The sequence below is a fragment of the Phytophthora cinnamomi genome (assembly GCF_018691715.1).
Source record: "Phytophthora cinnamomi strain GKB4 chromosome Unknown Contig119, whole genome shotgun sequence".
Lineage (NCBI taxonomy): Eukaryota > Oomycota > Peronosporomycetes > Peronosporales > Peronosporaceae > Phytophthora > Phytophthora cinnamomi.
Genome location: NW_027151052.1, coordinates 468,380 through 485,817, shown reverse-complemented (window position 1 = coordinate 485,817; position 17,438 = coordinate 468,380). Strand labels below are relative to the sequence as shown.

The 17,438-nt window shown below is 51.5% G+C and overlaps 3 protein-coding genes across 4 annotated transcripts; 2 read left to right on the top strand and 1 right to left on the bottom strand.

Annotated features, from left to right (window-relative positions):
• Window positions 1-283: 283 nt before the first annotated feature.
• Window positions 284-814, top strand: IUM83_16772 (Acyltransferase family; the record flags this gene model as incomplete). Its single annotated transcript, XM_067941678.1, has 1 exon — window positions 284-814. The coding sequence occupies one exon, from the start codon at window positions 284-286 to the stop codon at window positions 812-814; it is 531 nt and encodes a 176-aa protein (XP_067781264.1).
• Window positions 815-13,612: 12,798 nt separating this feature from the next.
• On the bottom strand, window positions 13,613-16,672 carry IUM83_16771 (phosphatidylinositol-4-phosphate-5-kinase (PIPK-D1/GPCR-PIPK); the record flags this gene model as incomplete). Of its 2 annotated transcripts, none has more annotated exons than XM_067941676.1 (1): window positions 13,613-16,672. In XM_067941676.1, the coding sequence occupies one exon, from the start codon at window positions 16,670-16,672 to the stop codon at window positions 13,613-13,615; it is 3,060 nt and encodes a 1,019-aa protein (XP_067781265.1). The 2 variants fall into 2 exon arrangements, with proteins under 2 accessions (XP_067781265.1, XP_067781266.1); XM_067941677.1 differs by having other exon boundaries at window positions 13,613-16,225.
• Window positions 16,673-16,754: 82 nt separating this feature from the next.
• IUM83_16770 (uncharacterized protein) lies at window positions 16,755-17,438 on the top strand (the record flags this gene model as incomplete). The annotated part of the gene is made up of 3 exons (XM_067941675.1): window positions 16,755-16,851; window positions 17,175-17,233; window positions 17,304-17,438. 3 exons carry the CDS (start codon window positions 16,755-16,757, stop codon window positions 17,436-17,438), a joined length of 291 nt encoding a protein of 96 aa, XP_067781238.1.

Sequence of the window (17,438 nt, the reverse complement as noted above, 5' to 3'; positions counted from 1 at the left end):
GGTGTCACAGCCATGGCCGCTTTGTCCCGGATGGAGATCCGGGCTTCTTTAACGACAGGCGTTGTTTCCGCTCCCACAGGGACCCTCTCCCTCCCTCCCTCTCATAACGATCAGAAACAATGGTACTGATGCCTACCTTTGCGTGATTCCTAACCATGCTGAAATCTATATGGTATTAATCAGGCAATACTGTATTTTTGTAGTCCTAAAAACTGAGAAATTCAGGATTATGTCGGATTTTTGCCAATCATCTCGGATTTTTGCGCGAATCAGAATCAAAAAGATGCCGGCGCCCGTCCTGCTCTTCCTGGCGTCGCTGGCCGCGGTCTGCAGCGCCTCAGGGCTGCGCCAACTGAGCCAACCTTCCGCCTTCGAGTGGGTGCTGGACCCGCACGCCGCGGACCGCTGCGCCGACGGCTCCCCCGGTTGCGTGAGCCACGTGAAATATGGCTACACTGTGGTGCCCGTGAACGTGTCGACGGACGCGACGCTCGTGATGCAGGCGGCCGAGCGGCCCGCCAGACTCTCGGCCGTCGTGAAGCTGGAGACTTACACCCAGCCCGGATGCGTAATCAGTGGCTGTCGCAGCGTCAAGCTGCTCGGGGTGCTCCCGCAGGAGGACTGCTTCAACCGCCAAGTGCGCAAGGCGCCCGACCAGCCCGACGGCGACAGCGTCCGCATCGACTTCGGGGGCATCTACTACGAGCACCTGCCCTCGGGCGAGCTCTACGTCAAGTTCGAGCGCAGGAACCACCTCACGGGCGAGGACACCTGCACCTACGAGGTCCGCAGCGGCTACAAGCGGTGGTTCTAGGGGGACGTCGGGGGACACTTTTAGTCGATCACGTCACATACTGATTTTGCAGATGTATTGCTACATTCTATGCTGAAATTTGAATTTCTTGATCAGATTATCAAGTTACACTCAGATTGAGGTTCTTGGACCAAGAAAATTGCGATGCCGATACTTCGCTCTTTCTCTCAATTCCAGCCAGTTGTACGTTGCACAAGAAACCGTAAGGAAAATCTTCTGGAGCAATGCTCACTAATTTGAAGTTCGTACTGCGCTATCACCCCGCCAATGTCGCCGTGGAGCAAAGCACCCGTGCTATCTCCAACTTCTTGGGTCCGTCGCCGTATCTCTCACTCAGTGATGCGTGCAAGTATGTCTCCACCGCGCTGTTGGAATGGATCTGGGATGCTAGCTGCACTCGTCCTGCCGACAGAGCACCCGGGTGGTCTCTCTCGACCTTTTTGCGATCGGACCCGCATTACCGCAACTGGCAGTTCGCCAAATCACTGGAAGCAGCGGCCAGTCGAGGAGATTTGCCAATGGTGGAGTGGATTTTTGCCCACTTTCCGGGATGTGAAGCCCCAGAAACTGTGGCCGACAGAGCGAAAGAGAACGGCTATCTCCGTGTGTTGCACTGCTTGTTGGCCCATAAATCTCTGTCTCGATGCCAAGGCAGCAATCCTATTGTTAAAAATGAGGGCACAGTGAACTTCAATGGTGCTACCAATTTCTGGGGCAGTGCAACAATAATAAAAGCCATCGAGAACGGAGAGCTCGTTGAATATCTGAACGAAGGACTACCTCTGGGCAAAACGTCTCGAGTGATTGCTATCAAGCATGCTTTAAGTCTTGGCGACCTCCGTCTTGCAGAACAGTTACTACGGAGCGGTAGATGCTTGCTAGAATATGCTGCTGGTTGTCCAAGGGTCGAAGTGATTGAATGGATGCTGGCCTGTAAATATTTGCAGCGCGATGAAGAACGAGCTGCCTCGACATTGCCGGGTTTGGCATCCAGTGGAAGTTTGGGTCTCGCGCAGCAAGTTTTGCTTCTTCATTCCCCTCTTGCAGATGATGGTGGGCGTTGGAAAACTTATTGGGCTCACGCTATTTACGAGGCTGGCACATGTGGGAACACTTCGATGTTGCAGTGGCTTGTAGAACAGCCCCTGGGGAGGGGGGGGGGGGGGGCGTTGAATCAGCTATCGAAAGAAAAGTCAACCCGCGACTTAGTTGCTGTAGCGGCGAAGAGAGGTCATGTGGAGGCGATGGATTTCCTTTACAAACAAGGCCTCACTTGCAGATTTTATGCCGCTATGCGCGCAGCGATTGAAGGAGGACAGGTCAGCTCTGTCAAGTGGCTACTTAGCGCTTATTCCTATGATGACAAGTTTATACCAAAGATCAGAGCAATTGACAAATGTGCCGAGTATGGCCATCTCGAGATTTTAAGGGCTTTTCATGAGTGGAGCTTGTCAATCGAAGCCGAAAGAGATAAACGTAGACGGCTCAATCGAACGGATTCGTGGTGGTCTTCTGTAAAAGACCCTATGTTCTGGGCTGCAAGAGGTGGCCATCTAGAAGTGCTCAAATGGTTTCAAGCGAACCGTGTGCAAAAGTGCGAGGCTGACACTATGGACGTTGCAGCAGAACACGGGCATTTAGAAGTGGTGAAGTGGCTTCATCTGAATCGGTCCGAGGGATGCACGGACGAGGCGATGGGGTTGGCTGCGAGCAACGGCCATATGGAGGTTGTTCAATGGCTGCACTGTAATTGCCCTGTAGACTTCCCTAGTAATCCGATTCCGATATTCATGGCTGCGAGATACGGACACTTCCAAACAGTGAAGTGGTTGTATGAAAAGTATCCGACGTCTGTCTCACCCAAGGTGATTGACAGAGCCGTAAGATCTGGTCATATGCGCATCGCATGTTGGCTGCAGTCACGGTTTCCCGAAAACAAAATTGGTACCGGTGTAGAACCTTACAAGTATCTGGTTACTGTGAGCGGCTTATGGGATTCTGCGAACGCTTTCGAGGTGGTGCTTTGTCTTCACACGTGCTACAAGTACGCGCTCACTAAGCTGCTTGTATGCGAATTGCGTGAAAGTATTTCCGATGAATGGCAAAAGAATCTGGAGTTACTGGCTCGCCTACAACACTGGTTGGATGAACACTATCCAGCTTCATCCTGAAAGAAAAAAAAAGAAAAACAGCAGCTTTGGTGGCCAACTAGCCGCCACTGTTCTGCATATTTTTATTGGACGATTATTTTTTTTCGGATCAAGGAATTCTGTTGGAATTTAATTGAAACGCTGCCTGACATGCCACCTACCTGAAACGGCGGTGTCACAGGTGAATACTTGAGTGACCCGCTCATTCAGTGCCCGAATATATATATATATATATATTACAGCATTTCCTCTCACCGTGGAATTGAAGTCGAGAAAGCGCTAGCCAGCAACCATTTTCGCGTCGTGCTCTGCTGTTTTGAACACTTTCCTCCACGTTTTCCCAGTCTAGGTAACATTTCCAGCCGTCACCTGTTTGAACCGCTGCTGTTTCTGCGCGAGCACTACTCGAAAAGGCCCACGATGCTTCACGTGACAGCACTGCAGGAGAAAGCGAGATCATGTGCTCCAGCGACGATTCCCTTCATTGCTAAGTGGCTGCTTCCTTGGTCTCGGGGGCGGGATTTCTTCAGCTGTGATAACAGCCATCGACTATATCGGAAATTACGGGTTCATTCCTTTGTTTGAGTGAGAAAATTCTGGTAGCAAATTTGAAGCTAAGATGCCGGAGGTGTCTAAACAGCAATGCTACCGACTCCATAAAAGATATCTATGATTCGTGGCACCATTTCATATACTATCGAGGTATGTTGCACTCAGCCAGGTATCGTAACGATTGTCAGCAATCCTGTTGTATTTTGCACTCAACGGTTACCCACCATGCAAGATGAACTTTCCACCATACCTCGCATTGCAGCACAATTGGCAGTCGTTCACGGAATGGGATAGATTTTCTGCATCCACGCGTGGACATCCGATGAGCAGACGCATGCAATATTGCGACAAACTTCTGTGGTGAACGCCTTCGGCTCGTGTGCATGCAAGAACAAGACTATCTCGAAACCCCTGATTGTATCCTTCTCGACATCAAACGTTTTGTGCTCTGGATAATGAGTTAGCAACCATGACGCCAATTGCAAATGCCCCTTAATCAGCGCAAACTGTACGGCATTAGATGTACAACCTTCCGATCGCTTTGAATGCAACCACTTCACCATGCCAAAGTGACCATGAAGCGCTGCACCATCCATGGCGAGTGTGGTGCACCCTGCTGACGTGTTTGTATGAAGCCATTGCACCATCTTCATGTCACTATGTAAAGCAGCACTATCCATTAGGTCAGGCGTGCAAGCCTCCACACAATTTGCATGCAGCCACTTCACCAAGTCAAGGTGGCCGAAGTGTACTGCACCCTTCATGGCTTCTTGTGTAAACCCTACAGCGTGGTGTTCATGTAGCCATTGCACCATGGTCAAGAATCCCGAAGAGGCAGCCCAATTCATAGCTTGGCCGAGCTCCAGCGAAAACTGCTCGTTGAGACTGATGGACCGTCGCTCCTGCCGCGGACGCCCGTGAGCATACACACTACAAAAAAATGGAGTCAAGTTGCCATCCGTGGATGCGTAGGAAAATTGAGCAATCAAACACTCAACGAGCCGCAGTTCTCCTTGTTTAATCCCCATAATGAATGCTTCCCCGCGAACATCCGATACACCTTGCGAACAGAGATATTCCACCACATCCGAAAGCCGCCACCATAAGGATATTATTTTCCCTTTTCGGCACTGCTTGCCCTTCCGGGCTCTTCATTAGCCATTGCACCACGGCAAGCCGTCCATTCCTGTATGCATTAGTGAGGGCAAAACAATCATCGCTTAGCCACGGGTTTCCATTCGGTGATGATTGGAAGCAAATATTCACAAGTTGTCGAAGTAACGTCAGTTCACCACGACCAGCCAGTTTATCCACCGCAACGCGTGCATCCTGCATAGACGGCACTACCCCTCGACTCAGCTCCCATGCAATTGCATCCGGCTGTCCAGTGACAAAGGCGTAATCTGAAATGTACTCGCATCCCGGAGGTTGTAGCTTCCGCGAAAGCGCGAGCTCGTCTTGGGATTGGGCTTTTTCAACAACGATATTCATTTTCCTCCGTTTGTTTGCATCTGATGTGTATTTATTGAGCCATCGTGCCACTTCATAATGACCGTTTTCAACGGCTTGGACCATGTCATTTCCTCCCCAGTTTACGACAATGTTTTCGACTCCACTCGAGCATTCAGGGTCACCAACAGCGCTACGCCTTGCACGACATTGACGTTTTCCCCGATTCCGTTGTGCATCGCGAGAGAGTAAGTACTGTAGAACGCTAATGTGACCATTTTTTGCTGCCATCCGCACCACTTCTTCGTCCACTTCACGATGTGAAAAGTGCGTAAAAATCCACTCCAATACGTTTAAGTGCCCCCGAGCAGCGGCTTCTTTGAGACACTTCGAAAATTGCCAGTGATTGTAATATGGGTCAGACCGCAAGTAGTTGGTCAGGGACCATTCAGGCGTTCTTTCAGTCGAGGAGGTGCAACTGATACTCCATATCCAGTCTAATAGTGACAGAGACCCGAAGACACATGCATCGCTTAGCGATAAATCCGGTGCTAATATATATATACAACTGTTGATAGCATCAACAACGTGGAGAAGGGCTTCAACTGCTGGAAAGAGATGCAGCACGACGTCCACGCTGTGCAAAAATCGAAAAATGGTTCAAAGGAAAACTCACGGTGAATCTATCAGTATTAATCAATCCAAAATCCTCACATCTATCTTGCGATAACTATTGATGGCTGAAGGATTGGTCCTAGGCATGTATGATGGGCACCTGGAGATTAAAAGTGTGTGTATCGGCGTCACTCGAGAGTCATCTCAAAAGTCGATCCCGTGAAAATACTCCAAAATCTCCAGTTTTCCATGCGTTGCTGCTGCTTCGATAGTATCACGTGCAGAGGGGCCTTTAATTAAAAATAACAGGTAGTGTTCAAGTAACCACACTACGCAGTCCATGCACCCGTTTTGGATCGCAAAGACCATCGCTGCACGATGAAAAATTACGGATTCACCTCACCTTATCCGCAAAGATACTGCAGCACCACACCAAAATGATGTTGTCTGGCTGCCCTATAGACAATAGTCGAATGTGAGTGAAGACCCTTGTTTACAGACACCACACGTCCGACGGTTTGCTCCGCCAACGACTTCACTATCGGTAAATTCCCGCGGTCAGCAGCCTTTCTCATCGCGTCAGCCCAGCGGCCTAGCCACAAATTCACGTCAATGTTCTCACGAGCTGAAGCACAAAATCCCTAGACCTCCTGCATCAGATCCAGTCGATCTTAGAATCAATAAAAGCCACGGATAAATGTCTTCATCCGGTCGAAGATATTCGCACGTCAGAATCCACTCGATGGTCTGGACGCTGGGATTTTGTCCGAGCGAACTCTAGAAAACTCCGGCCCCCGGCACTAATCTCTCGGCGAGCTCCGTGCTGTTCTCCCACAAAGCCGCGCTGATATAGCTCGTCACTTCGTCGCCTTCGGGTGCCCGCGGTGTGCTGTAGATCAGCCACCGCGCAAGTCCAAAGTGTTGATATCTGATAGCGAGCAGAATGGATCGGCTGCTCCATATGACAGCGTTGCCTGTTCGTGATGTCGGGGAATCCACTGGATAACGGAGTGGTTTTGCTCTGGGCCTGCTTCAAATGAGTGGCGAATCAACCGACGTCACATTTCGGGCGGCGACTTCCACCACATTCGCAGGTGCGATGCAACACCAAAAGTGGGTGAACAACCACTGGACCGGCTCCAGATTGCCCTTTGCAGCAGCGTAGTGCAGCGCCTCCCCGAATTGGTATCGATGGGGGGCATTTTGAAGTCCTGGCTTCGATGGTGTGCAACTGGACTCCAAATCCAATCTAGCATACCGAGGCGAGTTAATTTACTGGCATAGCTGATTGAGGGAAATCGGCTCCGTCCGGGGAAACTGGCGATGGGATGCTCGAAATGGGGGAGTGTTATGTAGTAATGCACACACGATGGTAAATTGAGGAATGACATTAAGTTTTAACTGTCGCTAGCAAGTTGCAGCACTACCCTGTTGTAGCTACGTTCGCTAAACTAATGACAAAAAACTTCTTCTCAACTATCATTGGTCAAATTATCAATTGACGTGTACACCAAATGTACCAATTGACAGTTTACGTATGAAGAATTTGACGAATCATGTATAGTTACATGAATCCGTCACATGACCCCCTCAAAAGAAGGCTTACTTCTTGGTGCAATTGGGAGCAATATGACCCGGCTCCTTGCAACGGTGACAAATGGGATTTGCCTCCCAGTCACGCTTCGGTAGTGGAGCCATCACACCTGAGTGATCGAAACGAAGCGCCAAATCCATTGCTTCATCCAAATTGCTGGGATGATGTTCACGCAGATGGTTCGAAGTCGCCGGTTTTAGCCCCTGCTGAAAGTAGAAGCGCAGCTCTAGTGGCAAGATTTGCTGGGTGCACTGAATCAGCAGGTTTTGAAACTCTGCGATGTAGACGTGCAGAGTCCCTTTTTGGTTGAGTGTCCACATGCGCTCGCGAAGCACAAATTCGTGATTGGGCGGCAGGAAGCGGCGACGCATGGCGTCAGTCGTTTCATGGAAGGCTCGCAAATGGTGGGTCCACGATCGGACGCCACGTTTATCAGCCAGCACGCGGCATCGTTGATACAATGTGCGTAAATGTGCCGCCTTCGGTGGGGTTCGGTGCAATTGTTGCCGTATGATGAGTTGGCTATCCCCAACGACGTGGATTGGCCTCAAATTAGAAGTTTTCAGAGCATGAAGCAGCCCTTGAAGCAGGCCCTTGTATTCCGCTTGATTGGTCGTAGATTTGCTACAAGTTGTAATGATGCCTTTCGATATAACGGATTTCACCGAATAGTACCTGGGTGACTATTTACTTTTGCTCACAACAAGCAATCACATTTGGGAGGGAGGGGGCTTCTAAACCGTGTAGAGTTACTAAAAACTCCGGCAAGTGCCTTGATTAGAGGCACTCTTAGAGAAATAACTCAAACTCGACAAGAATACATTTTTTCAGATTCACTCCATAACAACTGCAGGAAAATTCCTCCGCTACAAATGTATCGGGTTAGAATGTGCTATTTCGCAATATTGACTGTGCTACAATACTCTAAATATCGTGTGTATTATCTCGTCGAGCACAGTGCTCCTGCGATCATAAGAAAAAGGGTACATCAAAGCCCGTTCTGTATTACGTCACGTTATAAACGAAATGCATATTCACCCTGATCGTCGACAATTTCGACGTCGTCAAGTGCGTTACTGAGCTCCTCAATCCACTGGGTTTATATTTGTGCAGGGCCTTTATTTTCTGATCCAAATTTTAAAACGTGATCGGGTTTCTATTTTGTGAAGGATCTGTAATCGGTAGCAGTCTCGTGAGATATTGTATACGTTACTCGGAACTAACAATTTCCCTGATGTACTACTAGCATCATTTATAGCATATCAATTATGGGGTTACTAGAGAGGAAATCAAATATCTCCAGGCAAAAGACTCATTCAAGTTGAATACTTTGAAGTGCTTCTGTCGAGCAACTACTCGAAACCAGGACAAGTGTCATTTCCCACGGAGTCGAGCCACTCGTAAATTATAGCGTCGGTTGATCGTCCTATCATAGCGCCCGACGAGAAGCGGGTTCCTTGCGAGTGCGTGTTGTCTGTAGCGTCCATTATAGCATGAAAGTATTTGGTCCCAGCAGGAGGATTTGAACACGGAATTGACCTAGGAAAGCCCGGAACTTTCAGTGCCACCGCGCACTGGAACCACTGCAGCACTATCAACCTCCCATGCCTCACAGCTTCCACTAATACGCAAAAGTATAGGATCTTCTCTTGAAATAGCAGTTTTATTACTGGCAGACGATGGACCCAATTCAATATCATACGGTATTGGCGGATCGCTGGCTATTAGCATCTCCTCGAACCAAATACAAATACACAGTCACCGTCCCCCCGGAGCCGCTCGTACTTCTCCCAGCTTGTTTCATGAAGTCCAAGTGTCCACATCATGCATGCTTCTTCAGTCCGAGTTGCTCGAGGGTAGCGCCTTCCTTCTGGTGGCGCAGCACCAAACTGACGACTAGCAGTGGAGAAGACATCGCTGCTTGAAGGCAAATTGTCGAATGGAGGGATTCCAGTTGACCAGTTGTAAGGTAATTAATCATTTTGTGAATTTACCTCGGGAAGTGTTCCTGCTCTTCTTGTGTATCAAAAATGGGAAATTTGCAATTTGGTCAGGTGTTTGATTGGGAATTTGCAATTCGGTCAGGCGTTTGCTATTCGGTCAGAACTTGCGAAACTTAGAATTATGACACTCCTAAAAATTAGAATAGCTAACCTGCAGCCTTGCAACCGACGCCCATCCGCCACTCCACAACATATCATATAGCATGGAAGTCATGGGGCTACCGGAAACCTCACCCGCATCATTGCCGCTGGTAAGCAGTCCCGCGTATTGCTCACACTGCTCATCAATTTGCTCGCCAAGGGCTACTCGAGCACAAACGCGAGAGTCTCAAGGGGACTGTGGCGGTCACTACTTCATCAGCTAGCTGCCCCTTATGCATCAAAAATAATAGACCATTCGATTGGTCGACCCCGGCAACGGTTAAGGGGTTCAGTGGAGCAGTTTTGATTAATGTATTTCAAGTAGAAGTAAATGCGAAGCTAAAGCTACCTAGGGCCCAGGTGACGATGTAGTTCCAGTTGTTGTCTTCTTTCGCAGGTCCGAATGTTGTGACCCCTTTCGCGACAGCGTGAGCAGACGATCGGCGAGTCGTCGGGTATACATTCTCCTCGGCTGCGTGCCCGTTTGGTTTTTATGGGCGAGTGGATCTACGGTATGATTCGGGACCTTCTGTCGTGCCATCACCGATTGCCGACTCGATATCTATAGGGATCATCGAGTTGGCGAAGATGGCTTGTAGGCATCCATAGCGATAATAGGGTGCAACTGAAGTGAACACCGACAAATGCATATTTTGGAGCACAGCACAGCCATGCACGCATGGGTATTGATACTCCGCCCAAAGACCACAGGTGCAATGATTCGCATCCAAGTCAACTATCCGATCCAAACCATTCGTGCGTTGAACAGCAAACTTGCCGTTTCCCAGATGCACCACCATTCGTTTGCGTCTTGCTTTCTTGTTGACATTCAAGTTAATCAAACATCGTAGAGGCAATGTAGAGAGTACCATTATCCGCTCCACGCAAATGACATGCATCTAGAGCAATTATTGGCAGACAATACTGGAGCGTGTCCGTATAAATGCCGTAAATGAGACACAATCGTTTGAACTTGTTATTGTGGGTTCGCTCGAAAGCTACAATCGTTCCGGGGTTATGTACGACGAACATATCCAAGTAACTTTAAAGGATAGCTGTGTTGTAGGCTGAGAACCGATCCCTCCTGTAACTGTTCCAACACACGCCAAGCCGCATGGTAGAAGTCGTTAGCCCATCAGCACTGCGCGCCCAGTTGGCAACCAGCTTCAGACTCTTCCCGTCTCGGTTACACTCCATGCAATCTCGAGCAACTTCAACCAAGAATGCCTGGCTTACTTGAGATTGTAGCCGCTGATGTAGATCCGTGTGCGCAACGTGGGTGGCAGAATGAGTTTTGTCCAGATAGGTTATACGCACGACCGCTGTTTTCGATCCGCGCAGCTGAAAGGAACACTCGGCATGTGATGAAAAGACCACTTTTATGAAGTCGCGTCGATTTGAGGGCTTATTGTGCTCAAAACCGTGAACAACGCAGTATCGCGCAACGCTAGCCTTCAGCTCCTTGATGCTGGGGAATTCCATGCCAACGGCAAGCTCCACATCATCGTTTGCGTCCTCCACCACTAGGACTTCTTGAGTGGAAGCGAGTGGGGCGTCGGTTGTATTGCTGCAGGTTAGCTATTCTAATTTTAGGAGTGCCATAATGCTAAGTTTCGCAAGTCCTGACTGATTAGCAAACGCCTGACCGAAATGCAAATTCCAGGTCAAACACCTGACCAAATTGCAAATTCCCCATCAAAAATCTTGCTAAAACAGCTGTAAAACAACCTTTCGCGATATGGCAACGAAGTACTCACCGCCGTGGTATCGTTTCGAATAGGCGGCAGGGAGCTTCTCAATTAAATTCCAACAAAATACCTTCATAAAAAAAACAATAATCCTCCATTGAAAATATGCAGAACAGTGGCGGCTAGTTGGCCACCAAAGCTGCTGTTTTTCTTTTTTTTTTCTTTCAGGATGAAGCTGGATAGTTTTCATCCAACCAGTGTTGTAGGTGAGCCAGTAACTCCAGATTCTTTTGCCATTCATCGGAAATACTTTCACGCAATTCGCATACAAGCAGCTTAGTGAGGGCGTACTTGTAGCACGTGTGAAGACAAAGCACCACCTCGAAAGCGTTCGCAGAATCTCATAAGCCGCTCACAGTAACCAGATACTTGTAAGGTTCTACACCGGTACCAATTTTGTTTTCGGGAAACCGTGACTGCAGCCAACATGCGATGCGCATATGACCAGATCTTACGGCTCTGTCAATCTCCTTGGGTGAGACAGACGTCGGATACTTTTCATACAACCACTTCACTGTTTGGAAGTGTCCGTATCTCGCAGCCATGAATATCGGAATCGGATTACTAGGGAAGTCTACAGGGCAATTACAGTGCAGCCATTGAACAACCTCCATATGGCCGTTGCTCGCAGCCAACCCCATCGCCTCGTCCGTGCATCCCTCGGACCGATTCAGATGAAGCCACTTCACCACTTCTAAATGCCCGTGTTCTGCTGCAACGTCCATAGTGTCAGCCTCGCACTTTTGCACGCGGTTCGCTTGAAACCATTTGAGCACTTCTAGATGGCCACCTCTTGCAGCCCAGAACATAGGGTCTTTTGCAGAAGCCCACCACGAATCCGTTCGATTGAGCCGTCTACGTTTATCTCTTTCGGCTTCGATTGACAAGCTCCACTCATGAAAAGCCCTTAAAATCTCGAGATGGCCATACTCGGCACATTTGTCAATTGCTCTGATCTTTGGTATAAACTTGTCATCATAGGAATAAGCGCTAAGTAGCCACTTGACAGAGCTGACCTGTCCTCCTTCAATCGCTGCGCGCATAGCGGCATAAAATCTGCAAGTGAGGCCTTGTTTGTAAAGGAAATCCATCGCCTCCACATGACCTCTCTTCGTCGCTACAGCAACTAAGTCGCGGGTTGACTTTTCTTTCGATAGCTGATTCAACGCCCCCCCCCCCTCCCCAGGGGCTGTTCTACAAGCCATTCAACGCGCGCCCCCTCCCCAGGGGCTGTTCTACAAGCCACTGCAACATCGAAGTGTTCCCACATGTGCCAGCCTCGTAAATAGCGTGAGCCCAATAAGTTTTCCAACGCCCACCATCATCTGCAAGAGGGGAATGAAGAAGCAAAACTTGCTGCGCGAGACCCAAACTTCCACTGGATGCCAAACCCGGCAATGTCGAGGCAGCTCGTTCTTCATCGCGCTGCAAATATTTACAGGCCAGCATCCATTCAATCACTTCGACCCTTGGACAACCAGCAGCATATTCTAGCAAGCATCTACCGCTCCGTAGTAACTGTTCTGCAAGACGGAGGTCGCCAAGACTTAAAGCATGCTTGATAGCAATCACTCGAGACGTTTTGCCCAGAGGTAGTCCTTCGTTCAGATATTCAACGAGCTCTCCGTTCTCGATGGCTTTTATTATCGTTGCACTGGCCCAGAAATTGGTAGCACCATTGAAGTTCACTGTGCCCTCATTTTTAACAATAGGATTACTGCCTTGGCATCGAGACAGAGATTTATGGGCCAACAAGCAGTGCAACACACGGAGATAGCCGTTCTCTTTCGCTCTGTCGGCCACAGTTTCTGGGGCTTCACATCCCGGAAAGTGGGCAAAAATCCACTCCACCATTGGCAAATCTCCTCGACTGGCCGCTGCTTCCAGTGATTTGGCGAACTGCCAGTTGCGGTAATGCGGGTCCGATCGCAAAAAGGTCGAGAGAGACCACCCGGGTGCTCTGTCGGCAGGACGAGTGCAGCTAGCATCCCAGATCCATTCCAACAGCGCGAGTCAGATCCATTCCAACAGCGCGGTGGAGACATACTTGCACGCATCACTGAGTGAGAGATACGGCGACGGACCCAAGAAGTTGGAGATAGCACGGGTGCTTTGCTCCAGGGATGCGTTGGCTTCGTACTGGTGTAGCACGAATTTCACGACAGTTAGCATCGCTCCGGGATTCTGCGAAGAAGAAAAACTGCGAGGCCAAAACATTGTGGGGTCGAATACTCTCACTCTCCCCCTGACCAATCGCAACAGTAACGCAACTCGTTTTTCTCGTTGTTGTTGTTGTTAACATGCATTCGTATAAGCATCCTCTGCAGGATGGGATCGTTAAAATTGCTGCACCTTGTCGGCTATCGAGACTGGGGTCGGTTTGCCGAACTCCAATTTCTCCAATTTACTCCACTCTATCATCACTCGTGAGCCTGGTCTATAGGCAGGCATTGCGAATACCTTCACCCGATCATCTCGTACTTGGAGCTTTCTCGTCCTTCGGCAGCTACAACGGTCATCATTGGTCGGCGTTGCATCGGACATTTTTACAAGTGGTAGTCTATGCCCGTGTACTCCTCCGTATCTTGCCCAACAGACTGTGAGTTCTCCGTGCTACGCTGCCGCAGATTCGACGAAGACCCGCTGTTCGCGTAGTGCGAGTCCAAGGGGTTGATTGCTACCAGTTCCGAGGATGCCAATGACCGGATGGACTGGATATTAAACTGCTGATCCACTTGCTGCGTGTCAACATCCATGTGCGAGTTCTGCTGGGTAAACAGGTCAAGGTTGGCATTGTCGCCGCTCACGAGGTCCTCCACACCGAGAATATCGGCCATCTTGAGCTGGAAGCGCGCCTGGTACAGCTTCGGTGGGATCGCAGATAGTCCATCGCCGTCCACGCCCTTGAAGGCAATCTTGAAGAATCGCTCCATCCGTTTCTGGAATGTCCAAGTCTGCAAAATATCGATCACACCAAGATGGTAGTACGCAGGGCCAACTACGGTGTTAGCCATGCGCATGCCTGAGCGCGGAAGACGGCGTCCAGACGAAGATGTGTTGCTCGCGGTTCGTCGTCCATTGCGACTACTCGAATATTCACGCGGCTTTGAAGCCTTTCGCTGCATCACTGGTTCGCCGAGCGCTGATCGCGCGTTGTAGGATCCCACATTCGAAGATACACTTGCGTGGTGCCGAGCCTTTGACGACGGACCCTGGACGGGCGGTGGCCCCTTCGACCTGGCCAAATTCTGCACACCACCACTGCGTGGATCCATCATCGATTTTTCCGTGAACGGGTTGTATACAGAGGATCGTTGCTGGTTATGCCCAGCTTTCATGCCTGGGGAACTTGACTGAGTCGGTGTGTTTGCATCGGTCTCGTCGTCCGTGCTATTACCACCTTCGTCCACCACGTATTCCACTTCGTTGATGCCCATCAGGAGAGAGTAATCCATGATTCCAAACGAGCACAACAGTTGCGAGTCTGCACAGAGCTGCTGGTACAGCTCCAGAGCCACGTCCCGATCAAGATTCAACTTCTGCGTCAAGTCCGAGTCCTTCAAGACTACGTTTGGTTCGTGGCCGCCCAACCGGACCGTGCAGTTAGCGTTCTCCGGGGCCGAATTCTGGTAAATGTACTTGCGGTTGCAGTGACGGCATGTAACCTTCTTACCACGCTTGGGTAGATCGCCGTGGCGGTTTACCCACGATCCCTTGATATCGTAACGCGAGTGGATCACTTGATCGGTATCGAAAAGGTTAGCCATGACGACGAACGAGAACTGCTTGCCGTACAGCTCGAGACAATGACAACCGTAGAAGCGCAGTAGCAGCGAGCGAGGGTTAGCACACAGGTAATCAGCGTAGTCTTGTGCGATGCTGCGGAGGAAGGAGCATTCTTCCTTGCTGGTACTCTTCACGATAAGAGATCCATCAGCCGAGTAAAACATGAAGGCTCCACTAGCACCTTCACTCAAACGCTCCTTGGCTGTGGCCGAAAGTGCCTGCAAGTACGCTTCGTTGTTCACTCCGAAGCGTTCACGAATCTTCTTGAACGCGTGTGGCTCGTAGTCGTGGAAGGTCTTGGTACGCGGCGAGTTCTTCGCCACACGCATGTTCTCATCAAAAGCTCCAGCGCCGTTTGTACCTTCACGCTCCGCGCTGTTCGACTGTTGTTGCTGAAGGTAGGCAGCGTACGCGGCCGACGGATGCGCAGCATTCCCACTCTCGCTGACAGGAACCGCCGTGAATGCCGCGGCCGTCGTGACGTTCGTGGCCTTGGTCTGCGGCAACAACGCCAAGTGCTGGATGCGCTGCGACGCAGGCAGCCGTTCTGCCGCTTGCACGGCCTGAATAATACCTGACGTAGTGTAGAAAAGCACTTCACGTCTCAGGGCTGCGTTCACCTGCGGGTTCAGATCCACGTCGATCTCGCCGGTATTTTCCCCCAGACAACGCGTGAAGTGCGCGACGTGGAAGTCGTTGAGCGCGAACCAGATGACGAGGTCCAGGTAGCCCTTGCCGGCGATCAGGAAGTTCAACAGCTCGCTGCTCTTGTCGGGCTTGGCGCGGTCGCGCGACAGGAACTTGATGTAGACGATGACCACAATGATCCAGTAGAAGGTGACGGCGAAGACGTTGAACCGCGCGCGGTTGATGCTCTGCACGCGCACTGCGTAGGTCTCGGGCATGCCTTCGCTCAGGCGCTTCCAGGCCCAGACCCAGACGGCGATGCCGAAGATGATGAAGAGCCCCATCCAGACGTAGAAGAAGAGCCAGCTGATGATGTTGGCGTTGACGGCCTTGTAGTCGCTCGTGAAGTTGTCCGTGACCTCGTAGCCGGCGGGGCAGTTGGCCATCTTGTCGGCCTGCAGGTTCTTGAGCGCGTTGGTCCAGCACACGCCCAGGTCCGAGTAGCCGGCCCAGTCGTCCGTGTTCATGAGCAGCAGCCCGAGGATGAGCGGCACGAGCCACGAGCCGAGGTGGAACATGCGCGTGTTGCGCTTGAAGTCCGTGAAGGGGTTCGTGAGGCTCATGAGCAGGTTGGCCGTCATGCAGAAGAACCAGCACTCGGAGGCCAGCAGCGTGAACTCGAAGAGCCCCGCGAAGACCTCGCACGTGGAGCCGGCGCCGCTGTCGGTGCTGCAGCCGCACTGCAGGTTCGTGCTGCTGCAGAGCGGCACGCAGTCGAAGAAGAGGCAGCGCACGAACTGCTGCGCCAGCAGCTGCAGCACGAACACGGCGTCGGCGATGGTGCGCCAGAAGACGAGCGGGTTCGGGTGCTGGCGGTAGCTGGGCACGCTGGCGTACGACAGGATGACGAAGAAGACGGAGAAGACGGAGAGCAGGCCGCCCCAGATGAGCCCCGGGCTCAGGTTGGCGTAGCTGCTGGCCATGGCCATGACGAGCGCCACCACGAAGGCGAAGAACATGACGAGCTGGAACCAGCGCGTGGTGGACGCCAGGCACGTGCGGAAGGCGGCGGGCGGCACGTCCAGGCTCGCCGCGCTCTCCTGCAGCATGTTCACGTCCGGGTCCGACAGCGTCGAGGACGAGATGCCCAGCGAGCGCGACGACGACGCCGGACGGCTGTACGGAGGCCGCATCTCGGCGCGCGGGGACTGGAGCAGCGGCACGGGCGGGGACACGCTGCTGCGGCGCGGCGGCGGCGGGGACGGCGGCGGACGGATGTTGCCTGCTGCTGCCTCCGGCCTGCCTGTGAGGAGTGATGGTAGGGTAGAGGCGGAAGAGGAGAGCAACGAGGACGCGGACTTAGCACGGAGACGTACGGTACGGTGAGAACGCCCGCGTCTGACTAGTAGGGGTAGGGAGCGCTATTTTCGGCCTATTGGGAGAAGAGACACGGCGCACAGGCTGCTATTCGGGCGAAAGCAGTACGGAGTGACGGACGCCATGTGGCGCGCGATAATTTAGGTGCACCACTCCACGATCCGAGATCATGCGCTGGGCACTTCAACTTGGCCAGTAGCAGCAGCAGAAGAAGAGCGTACCACAAAGTACCACCAGTTTGGCGCTAGCACCGTACTGTAGAGCACGCAGCCGGTGGCGAGGGGGGAGCTGCGGGCTCCGTTCCACATTCCGTGCCAGCTTCGGACCTCTCAGCCTTCGTGAGCGAGATCGAGCGCCACGGAGTGCCCAACTTTGAGGTGCTGCAGTAGTACGCGTCGCAGTGGGTGAAGCAAGAGGCATTGAGGATCGGTTGTGTATTTTTCTCAGGTGACGGAATTCGCCCAGCCGCCCCACATGATCTTCTTCGACGGGGATCAAGAGGTGGTGCGGACCATCGTGGTGTCGCCCTCGTGGACCGGGTTCGAGCTCCGAGATCTCGTTCTGGAGAATATGGAGCGCTAA